General features: G+C 41.1%; 1 protein-coding gene across 1 annotated transcript in view; it reads left to right on the top strand.

Annotated features, from left to right (window-relative positions):
* Window positions 1-13,396, top strand: part of LOC130685043 (uncharacterized) — a 139,258-nt gene that overhangs the window by 108,230 nt on the left and 17,632 nt on the right. The window contains exon 4 of the mRNA XM_057508221.1: window positions 4,410-4,493. Within this exon, the coding sequence (XP_057364204.1) occupies window positions 4,410-4,493 (84 nt within the window). The remainder of the gene's footprint in view (window positions 1-4,409; window positions 4,494-13,396) is intronic.

Here is a 13,396-nt window from a genome sequence, read left to right as displayed (position 1 = left end):
TGGAATTTACTAAAGCTCTTTTTGTGGCCTAGTATGTGGTTTATTCTGGAGAATGTTCCATGTGCACTTGAGAAGAATGTGTATCCTGTTGGTTCTGGATGTAGAGTTGTATAGATGTCTATTAGGTCCATCTGTTCTAGTGTGTTGTTCAGTGCCTCCGTGTCTTTACTTATTTTCTGTCCAGTGGATCTATCCTTTGGAGTGAGTGGCATGTTGAAGTCTCCTGAAATGAATGTATTGCATTCTATTTCCTCCTTTAGTTCTGTTAGTATTTGTTTCACATATGCTGGTGCTCCTGTGTTGGGTGCATATGTATTTATAATGGTTATATCCTCTTGTTGAACTGAGCCCTTTATCATTATGTAATGTCCTTCTTTATCTCTTGTTACTTTCTTTGTTTTGAAGTCTATTTTGTCTGATACTAATACTGCAACCCCTGCTGTTTTCTCCCTGTTGTTTGCATGAAATATCTTTTTCCATCCCTTGACTTTTAGTCTGTGCATGTCTTTGGGTTTGAGGTGAGTTTCTTGTAAGCACCATATAGATGGGTCTTGCTTTTTTATCCATTCTGTTGCTCTGTGTCTTTTTATTGGTGCATTCAGTCCATTTACATTTAGGGTGACTATTGAAAGACATGTACTTATTGCCATTGCAGGCTTTAGATTCATGGTTACCAAAGGTTCAAGGTTAGCTTCTTTAGTATCTTTCTGTCTAACTTAACTCGCTTATTGAGCTGTTATAAACACTGTCTGGTGATTCTTTATTTCTCTCCCTTCTTATTCCTCCTCCTCCTCCATTCTTTATATGTTGGCTGTTTTATTTTATGCTCTTTTGTGTTTCCTTTAACTGCTTTTGTGGGTAGTTGATTTTATTTTTTGCCTTTAGTTAATATTTGGTTGGTCTGCTTTCTTTGCTGTGTTTTTATTTTCTCTGGTGACATCTACTTAGTCTTAGGAGTGCTTCCATCTAGAGCAGTCCCTCTAAAATACCCTGTAGAGGTGGTTTGTGGGAGACAAATTCCCTCAACTTTTGCTTGTCTGGGAATTGTTTAATCCCTCCTTCATATTTAAATGATAATCGTTCTGGATACAGTATTCTTGGTTCAAGGCCCTTCTGTTTCATTGCATGAAATATATCATGGCCAAATATATTCTGGCCTGTAAGGTTTCTGTTGAGAAGTCTGATGATAGCCTGATGGGTTTTCCTTTGTAGGTAACCTTTTTCCTCTCTCTAGCTGCCTTTAAAACTCTGTCCTTGTCCTTGATCTTTGCCATTTTAATTATTATGTGTCTTGGTGTTGTCCTCCTTTGCTCCCTTTTTTTGGGAGTTCTGTGTACTTCCATGGTCTGATCGATTATTTCCTCCCCCAGTTTGGGGATGTTTTCAGAAATTATTTCTTCAAATACCCTTTCTATCCCTTTCTCTCTCTCTTCTTCTACTGGTTTCCCTATAATGCGGACATTGTTCCTTTTGGATTGGTCACACAGTTTTCTTAATATTGTTTCATTACTGGAGATCATTTTATCTCTCTCTGCGTCAGTTTCTATGTGTTCCTGTTCTCTATTTTCTATTCTGTCAGTGGCCTCTTGCATCTTATCCATTCTGCTTATAAATCCCTCCAGAGATTGTTTCATTTCTGTGATCTCCCTCTGAACATCATCCCTTAGCTCTTGCATGTTTCTCTGCAGCTCCGTCAGCATGTTATGACCTTTATTTTTAATTCTTTTTCAGGGAGATTGGTTAGGTCTATCTCCTTCTCAGGGGTTGACTCTGTGATTTTGGTCTGTATCAAATTCTTCTGCCTTTTCATGTTGATAGAGACATTTTGCGGAGCTGGCGCATGTGATGGCTGGGAGAACGTCCCTTCTTGCTGGTTTGTGGCCTTCCTTTCCTGGTAGAACAGCGACCTCTAGCGACTTGTGCTGGGCAGCTGTGCGCAGATGGGGCTTCTGTTTCTTGCCCGGCCGCTGTGGAGTTTAGCTCCGCTGTTGCTGTGGGCGTGGCCTGCCTCAGGGTACTGTTCCAATATGGTGGAGCCACATCAGAGGGGAAACGGTTGGGAGGCTGTTTATCTCCATGAGGGGCCTCCGAGCTGCGCTGCTGCCCAGTGGGTTAGGGCATCCGGAGTTCCCCGGGATTCCCAGCTGCTGGGCTAAGTGTCCTGGACGTTTCCGTTCAGCTGTGGGGTCACTGTCCCTTTAAGACTTTCAAAAAGTACTTGCTTTTCTTTGTCCCAGGGGCACCAGCTGCAGGGACCTGCTCACAGGTCTTACTGTCCTGTTTCCCTAGTATCCAGCATACCACTCACTGTGTGTCTGTGCTCTGGTGCGGATGGCTTGGGCTGGCTATTTAACAGTCCTGGGATCCCTCTCCCTCCCCGCTCAGACCTCTCTCCTCCCACCGGGAGCTGAGGTGGGGGGCGCTTGGGTCCCGCCGGGCTGTGGCTTTTATCTTACCCCTTTGCTGGGTTCTCACAGGTGTGGATGTAGTCTGGCTGTTGTCCTGTGTCTTCTGGTCTCTCTTTTAGGAAGAGTTGTATTTGTTGTATTTTCACAAATATATATGGTTTTGGGAGGAGATTTCTGCTGCTCTACTCACACCACCATCTTGACTCTGCCCTGAACATTGATTCTAATGGAAGTTTTTTAGAATTTATATTGGTGTTCAGGGGCATATTAAATTTGGTTAATGAATTGTGCATTTCAGTTGTGAGTTTTGCTGATTTATTATTAATTACTGAGAATTCAGAGGCCCCGAAGGCGTTGCCTTTTTCTATTTCTGTTTATTGTGCTCTTACTAAAGGAAAATCTCTGGTTAGGAAATGCCAGTGGTTTTTAGCTATTTTTCAGACAAATCAGGTGGAGTTTAGTGGAACCCTACTTGTGTAGCCATGAACCCATCCAAACAGTCAAGTAGCCTCTGAGCCACCCATTCCCCAAATCTGTATTGAACACGTACGTTGGTCACCCTCCTGCAGAATGGCAAAGCCACACCCAGCGCTAATGGAAGGGCATGGATTGCCCCTGGCATGTCATAGTGATGCAATCATCCAACCTTCCACAGGGGTGAACTGGAATGAGATACCGGCAGAAACGATGCATTGGCCAGGGGAATATGTCAGGCATTTGTCAATTAAGGGGGAAGTAGTAATTTAGAAGTGGAAGATAGAATCAGAGGGCTGTCCTCAGGGCAGTCAATGCATTGAAGAAAGACAATGAAGACTACAGGTGATTAATCACCAAGTGAAGGCTGTGTGAAAGCTGTTGCCAAACAGGAAAAATCTGAGGATCAGGCTCAGAATTTAATTATAAGAGTAGCAATGTCTCCGAGGGTGTGGAATTCTCAGTTTTTTCGAGTTGCTACTCCAAGGTCAGGGCCTTGTGTGGAGCAGAGTGGAATCCTGAGTCATGCAGGGGACATCTGGGCCAATAAAGTCTTGTTCCTCTCTATCCCTCTGAGCCTTCCAGGCACATAGAAGTCAGCTGTTCCTCTCTGCTTCAGGCTGGCACTCCCTCTTACTTGAGGATGTTGCTGCTAAGCCGATAAGTTGAGTCATGACACGACCTGGCTGGAGAAGTGGTGGGTTGGCTGGGGGTGGGTGGGCAGGGACTGTGCCCTGCAGGAGCCATGAGACCTCAGCAGCTTTACTGACAGGAGCTGGGCTGTACACGTGGGAATGAATTCTGAGGCTCTGGGTCACAGAGGACATGAAGTTGGATGATGGAAGTTCATCCATATGGGACCATGTTCTCATGATACAAAATTTGATATATTGGTAAAGGTAACAGTTGATGGTTCTAATATGCTGCTAGGATGGTCTTGGAAGCTTGGAAAAAGTGATTGTTCATGTTAACTGAAGTAGAAATGTCAGAAATGCTAAGGCAGACAGTGAAAGAAGGGCTCAAAAGGCTCAGAGAAAGCATGCTAGAGTGGAAATATTAATGCTGGAAAGTCCACCACTGATTGTATTAGATGGGCAGGTCTGAGAACACTGTTTACCAAAGTAATAAGGTACTTGCTGAGGAGGGGGCACCAGCACCATGGAGAAGCTTGGTGGTGAGTGTTCTCTTCAGGCCAGGGCTAACATTAGCTGCCACTGCTATAGAACTGAGTTCTCTTATAAAAGTGGAGATGGTAGAATCCCAAAATAATAGAGACCAGCACTTACCTATCAGCAGCAAGATGGGGATCATGCCTATCATTGTAACGGCAGGCAAGGCCAGAGTGATAGCCTTGGGGACCAGACCCTCAGGGAGCTACGGAGTTGGTTAACAGATCACAGTATACTTTGGGGAAGATAGACAGGCGCTAAGGAGATTGCTCAGTATAAACAACCAAGGAAGGATAACCAGGAGACTGAGGGCTGCTGCCAACAATTTAAAAATCACAATCTTTTGTCTACTTTCCAGACATGAGCCAGTTTTCAGATCCAGAACTGACTGAAGAAGAGGCCAGATCTCCACCAAGGAAGGACCCTGTAACACCATGGCAAGGTTGTATGGCAATAAATATCCTAATCCTCCTCCAATGAGCTGTTGCCATTTATTTGTGTAACTACTGGAGAAAGGGGAATGTTCTGACATTTCAGTGAATGCTCTATACCAGGTCAGAATTACAATAGATTCTTTGGAACCCAAAGTGTTATTAGGCTGTCTGTAAGCCTGGGGGGTAAACAGAAGCCAGCTAATAAATACAGCCCTGGACCAGGTCTGGTTCATAGCATCTACTATAGAACAGGCACTAAATGACCAAGTAGGCAGAATGACTTGGCTAGCTGAGGTCAGCTAGCCTTTTCACTGGTCCCCCTGGTGCTAGCACAATGGGTACATGAATAGAGTAGCCTTTCTAGCAGGATGGAGGTCACATGGGTAGAACTGCATGGACTCTCACTCACCAAGGCTGATACAGAGACTGCTGCTGCTGAATGCCCAGTATTCCAGCAACAGAGATCAGTGTTAAGCTCCTGATAGGTCATCATCTCTTGAGAATACCAACCAGTCACTTGGTGGCAAGTTGATTACCTTAGACCCCTTCCCTGGAAGGTAGAGTGATTCATCTTTCCTGCAATAGACACATATGCCAGGTATGGGTTTGTCTTTACTGCCTTTAAAGTCTCAACCAGCACCACTATCTAAGGGGTTCATTGTTTGATCCACCAACATAGGATCCCACATAAAATGGCCAAGTACCAGGTAACCAGAATGACAGCAGAGGAGATGCAGCAGTGGTTATGTGGTTATGGGATCCATTGGTCCCATCACATACTGCATTACTCAGGAGCTGTGAGGTTGAGAGAGAATGGAGTCATCTTTGGAAGTTACAGCTGAGGCATTAACTTGGAGGTGGTACCCTGTGAGGATGGAACACTCTCCTCCAGAAGGCAGAATACATCCTAAGTGAATAAACCATTATATGATACGTTGTATCCAACAGGCAGAATATACTGGCCTGGAAACCAAAGAATGGAACCAGAAATGGTTCCACTTAGCATTTATTTCCAAGTTGTACCTTTAAAACCACCAGCAGTTAATGTGATTATTGATATGGTTGGGTTTAAATCCACCATCTTCCTATTTTTATTTGTCCCATCTGGTTTTGTTCCACCTTTCCTCTTTTTTGTATTTTTTTTTGGGGGGGATCAGTTAAGTATTTTTCATGATTCCATTCTATTTATTTTATTGGCTTACTAACTATAACACTTTGCTTTTTATTTTAGTGTTTGTTTTAGGGTTTATAGTATATGTCTTTAGCTTGTCCCAATCTACTTTCAAATAATATTTTACCATTTGGAGATTACAACTTAACAACAGTTTACTTCCAGTCTTCCTGTCCATCCTTTGTGATCTTGTCATACATTTTATTTGTAGGTGTGCTATAAACAACAGAATATGTTATTTTTGCTTTAAATAGTCAACTATCTCATAAAGAGATTTAAATAAGTAAAATGTTTTATATTTACTGTAGTAAGAAGAATTCACACAGGGAGTCAGGATAATCTTCTCTTGAGTGTGGGTGGGATTTGTGAATCTAATGGATTTCACTCTGTGATCAAGTCACTAATCAATTAGCCTTGAGTTAAGTAAAATAGAGATTATTCTAGATGGGCGTAATTTAATCAAGTGACCCTTTAAAAGATGGTCAAGGGGTCAAAGACTGGAAGTGAGAGAGATTTCCCCTGCTGACCTTTTTTTAAAAAAATTTTGGTATCATTAATGTACAATTACATGAGCAACATTATGGTTACTAGACTCCCCCCATTATCAAGTCCCCACCACATACCCCATTACAGTCACTGTCCATCAGACTAGTAAGGTGTTATTGAATCACTACTTGTCTTCTCTGTGCTGTACTGCCTTCCCCGTGTCCCCCACTCCCTACATTATGTGGGCTAATTGTAATGCCCCTGGTTCCTCCTTATCTCTACCTTCCCACCCATCCTCCCCAGTCCCTTTTCCTTTGGTAACTGTTAGTCCATTCTCGGGTTCTGTGAGTCTGCTGCTTCACAGAGTGAGCTCTTTTTTTCCTTCAGTTTTTTCTTTGTTCTTATACTCCACACATGAGTGAAATCATTTGATACTTGTCCTTCTCTGTCTGGCTTATTTCACTGAGCATAATACCCTCTAGCTCCATCCATGTTGTTGCAAATGGTAGGATTTATTTCTTCTTACGGCTGAATAATATTCCATTGTGTATATGTACCACATCTTCTTAATCCATTCATCTACTGATGGACACTTAGGTTGCTTCCATTTCTTGGCTAGTGCTGCGATAAACATAGGGGTGCATATGTTTTTTCAAACTGCACTGCTGCATACTTAAATTCCTAGGAGAGGAATTCCTGGGTCAAATCATGTTTCTATTTGTAGTTTTTTGAGGAACCTCAATACTGCTTTCCACAATGGTTGAACTAATTTACATTCCCACCAGCAGTGTAAGAGGGTTTCCCCTTTCTCCACACCCTTGCCAACATTTGTTGTTTGTCTTTTGAATGGTGGCCATCCTAAATGGTGTGAGGTGGTATCGCATTGTGGTTTTAATTTGCATTTCTCTGATGACTAGCGATGTGGAGCATCTTTTCATGTGTCAGTTGGCCATCTGAATTTCTTCTTTGGAGATTGTCTGTTCATATCCTCTGCCCATTTTTTTAATTGGCTTATTTGCTCTTTGTTTGTTGAGGAGAGTGAGCTCTTTATATAATTGAATGTCAACCCTCTATTGCATATGTGATTTATGAATATATTCTCCCATACTGTTAGGATGCCTTTTTGTTCTATTGATGGTGTATTTTGCTGTACAGAAGCTTTTCAGCTTGATATAGTCCCACTTGTTCATTTTTGCTTTTGTTTCCCTTGCCCAGGGAGATATGTTCATGAAGAAGTTGCTCGTGTTTTTGTCCAAGAGATTTTTGCCTATGTTGTCTTCTAAGAGTTTTATGGTTTCATGACTTACATTCAAGTCTTTGATCCATTTCAAATGTACTTTTGTGTATGGGGTTAGACAATGATTCAGTTTCATTCTCTTACATGTAGCTGTCCAGTTTTGCCAACATCAGCTGTTGAAGAGGCTGTCCTTTCCCCATTGTATATCCTTGGCTCCTATCGTGTATTAATTGACCATATATGTTTGGGTTAAAATCTGGAGTCTGTTCTGTTCCACTGGCCTGTGGCTCTGTTCTTGTGCCACTACTAAATTGTCTTGATTACTGTGGCTTTGTAGTCAAGCTTGAAGTTGAGAAGTGAGATCCCCCTGCTTTATTCTGTCTTCCCAGGATTGCTTTGGCTATTCGGGGTCTTTTGTGGTTCCATATGAATTTTAGAACTATTTATTCCAGTTCGTTGAAGAATGCTGTTGTTATTCTGATAGGGATTGCATTGAATCTGTAGATTGCTTTAGGCAGGATGGCCATTTTGACAGTATTAATTCTTCCTATCCAAGAGCATGGGTTGAATTTCCATTTGTTAGTGTCCTCTTTAGTTTCTCTTAAGAGTGCGTTGTAGTTTTCAGGGTACAGGTCTTTCACTTCCTTGGTTAGGTTTATTCCTAGGTATTTTATTCTTTTTGATGCAATTGTGAATGGAATTTTTCCCTGATTTCTCTTTCTGCTAGTTCATCATTAGTGTATAGGAAATCAACAGATTTCTGTGTATTATTTGTATCCTGCAACTTTGCTGAATTCAGATATTAGTTCTAGTAGTTTTGGAGTGGAGTCTTTAGGGTTTTTTATGTACAATATCATGTCATCTGCAGATAGTGACACTTTGACCTCTTCTTTACCAATATGGGTGCCTTTTATTTATTTGTTTTGTCTGATTTTGGCTAGGACCTCCAATATTTTGTATGTTGAATAAAAGTGGGGAGTGTGGGCATCCCTGTCTTGTTACCAATCTTAGGTGAAAAGCTTTCAGCTTCTCGCTGTTAAGTATGATGTTGGCTGCGGGTTTGTCATATATGGCCTTTATTATGTTGAGGTACTTGCCCTCTATACCCATTTTGTTGAGAGTTTTTATCATGAATGGATGTTGAATTTTGTCGGATGCTTTTTCAGCATCTATGGAGATGATCATGCGATTTTTGTCCTTCTTTTTGTTGATGTGGTGGATGATGTTGATGGATTTTCGAGTGTTGTAACCATCCTTGCATCCCTGAGATGAATCCCACTTGATCATGGTGTATGATCATCTTGATGTATTTTTTAATTTGGTTTGCTAGTATTTTGTTGAATATTTTTGCATCTATGTTCATCAGGGATATTGGTCTGTAATTTTCTTTTTTGTGGTGTCTTTGCCTGGTTTTTGTATTAAAGTGATGCTGGCTTCATAGAATGAGTTTGGAAGTATTCCCTCTTCTATTTTTTGGAAAACTTTAAGGAGGATGGGTATTATACCTTCTCTAAATGTCTGATAAAATTCAATGGTAAATCCATCTGGTCCGGAGGTTTTGTTCTTGGGTAGTTTTTTGATTACTGATTCAATTCTTTGCTGGTAATTGGTCTGTTTAGACTTTCTGTTTCTTCCTTGGTCAGTCTTCGAAGGTTGTATTTTTCTAGGAAGTTGTCCATTTCTTCTAGGTTATCCAGCTTGTTAGCATATAGATTTTCATAGTATTCTCTAATAATTCTTTGTATTTCTGTGGGATCCATCATAATTTTTCCTTCCTCATTTCTGATTCTGTTTATGTGTATAGATTCTCTTTTTCACTTATAAATCTGGCTAGGGGTTTATCTATTTTGTTTATTTTCTCAAAGAATCAGCTCTTGGTTCCATTGATTTTTTCTGTTGTTTTATTCTTCTCAATTTTATTTACTTCTTCTCTGATCTTTATTATGTCCCTCCTTCTGCTGACTTTGGGCCTCATTTGTTCTTTTTTTTCCAGTTTCAATAATTGTGACTTGAGACTATTCATTTGGGATTGTTCTTCCTTGTTTAAATAGGCCTGGATTGCTATGTACTTTCCACTTAGAACTGTCTGTGCTGCGTCCCACAGAAGTTGTGGCTTTGTGCTGTTGTTGTCATTTGTCTCCATATATTACTTGATCTCTGTTTTAATTTGGTCATTGATCCATTGATTATTTAGAAGCATGTTGTTAAGCCTCCATGTGTTTGTGAGCCTTTTTATTTTCTTTGTACAACTTATTTCTAGTTTTATACCTTTGTGGTCTGAAAAGTTGGTTGGTGAATTTCAGTCTTTTTGAATTCACTGATGCTCTTTTTGTGGCCTAGTATGTGGTCTATCCTGAAAAATGTTCCATGTGCACTTGAGAAGAATGTATATTCTGCTGCTTTTGGGTGTAGAGTTCTGTAGATGTCTGTTAAGTCCATCTGTTCTAGTGTGTTATTCAGTGCCTCTATGTCCTTACTTATTTTCTGTCTGGTTGATCTGTCCTTTGGAGTGAGTGGTATATTGAAGTATCATAAAATGAGTGCATTGCATTTTATTTCCTCCTTTAATTCTGTTAGTATTTTTTTCACATATGTCAGTGCTCCTGTGTTGGGTGCATAGATATTTATAATGGTTATATCCTCTTGTTGGACTAACCATTTTATCCTTATGTAATGTCCTTCTTTATCTTTTGTTACTTTGTCTTGAAGTCTGTTTTGTCTGATACAAGTACTGCAACACCTCCTTTTTTCTCCCTATTGTTTACATGAAATATCTTTTTCCATCCCTTCACTTTTAGTGTGTGTATGTCTTTGTGTTTGAGGTGAGTCTTGTAAGCAGCATATAGATGGGTCTTGCTTTTTTATCCATTCTATTACTCTGTGTCTTTTGATTGGTGCATTTAGTCCATTTACATTTAGGGTGATTATCGATAGAGATGTACTTATTGCCATTGCAGGCTTTGGATTCGTGGTTACCAAAGGTTCAAGGGTAGCATCTTTACTATCTAACCGTCTAACTTAACTGTGTTATTACACTATTATAAACACAGTCTGATGACTCTTATTTCTCTCCCTTGTTATTCTTCCTCCTCCATTCTTTATATGTTAGGTGTTTTATTCTGTACTCTTTTGTGTTTCCTTTGACTGCCTTTGTGGGTAGTTGATTTAATTTTTTGTCTTTAGTTAGTATTTGGTTGGTTTGATTTCTTTGCTGTGATTTTATTTTCTCTGGTGACATCTATTTAGCCTTAGGAGTACTTCCCCCAGAGCAGTCCCTCTAAAATACCCTATAGATGTGGTTTGTGGGAATTGTTTAATCCCTCCTTCATATTTAAATGATAATCGTGCTGGATACAGTATTCTTGGTTCAAGGCCCTTCTGTTTCATTGCATTAATTATATCATGCCGTTCTCTTCTGGCCTGTAAGGTTTCTGTTGAGAAGTCTGATGATAGCCTGATGGGTTTTCCTTTATATGTGATCTTTTTTCCCTCTCGGCCTACCTTTAATACTTTGTTCTTGTCATTGATATTTGCCATTTTAATTACTATATATCTTGGTGTTGTCCTCCTTGGGTCCCTTGTGTTGGGATGTGTTTGGGCTTCCATGGTCTGAGAGAGTATTTCCTTCCCCAGTTTAGGGAAGTTTTCAGCAATTGTTTCTTCAAATACACTTTCTGTTCCTTTCTCTCTCTTCTTCTTCTTCTGGTTCCCCTATAATGTGAATATTGTTTCTTTTGGATTGGTCACACAGTTCTCTTAATATTCTTTCATTCCTAGAGATCCTTTTATCTCTGTCTGCCTCAGCTTCTCTGTATTCCTGTTCTCTGATTTGTGTTTGATTAACTGTCTCTTGCACCTCATCCAGTCTGCTCTTAAGTCCTTCTATTGATTATTTCATTTCTATTATCTCCCTCCAGACTTCATCCCTTAGCTCTTGCATATTTCTCTGCAGGTCCAGCAGCATGGTCATGACTTTTATTTTAAATCTTTTTCAGGAAGATTGGTTATATCATCTCACCAGGCCCTCTCTCTGGGGTTGTCTGAGTGATTTTTTTACTGGAACAGGTTCTTCTCTCTTTTCATGGCAATAGAAGTGATTGCTGGCAGGTGGCACGTATGTCAGCTGGGAGAACGAAGTCCCTTCCTGCTTGCTGGTTGCCTTCCCCTTCTCCACTGCCTGTGCCAGTTACCCGCACACAGGGAGCAGTCTCTGTGTCAATCTCCTTAGCTGCTGTGGGCAGGGTGGCCCTTGTGGTAGCGTATGGCACTGCGGGGTCTTGCAGACATGCTGGGCTGGGTGTGTTTTCCTGTGAGAATGGTGCCCCTTCGTGCCTTCTGGATCTTGTTTCAGCATCCTCTGTCTGTGCCATGCAGCTGCGAGCTGGCAGCAGCCTCTGGGTCTGTTCCGGTTAGCTGTGCACTGGTAGAGATCTCTGTGTGGTTGCTGTTGGCGGGGCTGCTCCCCAGCTGGTCAGCAGTGGTGGGTCACTCGGTTTACTTGCAGTGCCAGTGGCGGGGAATGAATGACAGGCTGCTTATCACTGTGAGGGGCTTCAGAGCTGTGTTGCCACCCAGGGGGTTAGGGCACCTAAAGTTCCTTAAGATTCCCAGCCTGTTGGGCTGAGTGTGCTGGGACGATTTTGTCCAGCTGTTAAGCCCTTGTCCCTTTAAGACTTTTAAAGCGCCCACTTTTCTTTTGTTCTAGGGGAGCCGGCTGTGGGGTCCCACTCACAGTCTCAGTCTCGGATTTTACTTTTCCCTTTCTCTAATATCCAATACACCATGCAATGTGTGTCTGTGGTCCTGGTGCAGATTACTAGGGCTTGTTATTTAGCAGTGCTGTGCTTCCACTCCCTCCCCACTCTGATTCTTTTCCTCCCGCTGGTGAGCTGGGGTGAGGGGAGTGCTCCAGTCCCACCGGGTCATAGCTTTGCATCTTACCCTTTTCGTGAGATGCTGAGTTCTTGCAGATGTAGATATAGCCTGGATGTTGTGCTGTACCTTCTGGTCTCTCTATTAGGAATAGTTGTATTTGCTGTATTTTCAAAGTTTATGTGGTTCTGGTAGGAGTTTTCCGCTGCCTTACTTATGCTGCCATCTTGAGCCTGTCTCCCCTGCTCATATTGAAGAAGGAGACAACCATGCTGTGACTATTTATGGAGAGGCCAGGTGGCCAGGACCCCAGAGCAGCCTCCAGGAGCTGAGTGTTTCTAAGCCAATAGCCATACAGACAGAGGGACTGAGTCCTTGTACATTGGTTTTAGTTTGATGATAGCATGGGCACAAGACTCAGCTGACCTGCATCCAAACTCCTGATCTGTGGATACATGAAATAATAAATGGGTGTAGTTTTAAGGCACTAAATTTATGTAATTTCTTATGCATATGAGATGTAGAAAAAAAAATTACCTGCATTAATTACTATTCTGGTGCTTTCGTTCTGTTGTATAGATCCAGATCTTCATGCGTTATAATTTTCCTTCTCCTTGAAGGACTTTCTGTAACATTTCTTGAAGGACAGATTTTGTTGGTCATGAGTTCATTTATAACCCTGAGATAGATTTGAAGGGTCCAGCCAAGTTTTAACTGTTGACTTTGGGGATTCCTCTAAGGTATGAATTTTTTCAATTTTTGTATGTCTGCAAAAGTGTTTATTGAAATATATTTTGGCTGGGTATAGAAGTCAGGATTGACTATTTTTCTAGCATGTAAATAGCTGCCTAACTGTCTTCTGGCTTCTGTTGTTTTCATAGTGAAGATTCATTCATATCTTTGTTCTACTATATGTGGTGTTTTCTTTTTCTGGCTGTTTTTAAGATTTTCTCTTTATCATTAGTTGTGGGCAATTTGATTGTGATGTATATTTGTGTAGTTTTCTCCATATTTCTTCTGCTTGGTGTTCATTGAGTTTCTTGCATCTGTGGGATTTATAAGGTTTTCAACAAATTTGGAAAAAATTCTTTAAATACTTTTTCTGTGCCTCCATCTGTCCTTTCTTTTTGAATTTCAGTTGTTTG

The sequence above is a fragment of the Manis pentadactyla genome, chromosome 9 (genome assembly GCF_030020395.1).
Source record: "Manis pentadactyla isolate mManPen7 chromosome 9, mManPen7.hap1, whole genome shotgun sequence".
Lineage (NCBI taxonomy): Eukaryota > Metazoa > Chordata > Mammalia > Pholidota > Manidae > Manis > Manis pentadactyla.
Note: the sequence above shows the minus strand (reverse complement) of the source record. Positions and strands in the feature narration are given on the sequence as shown.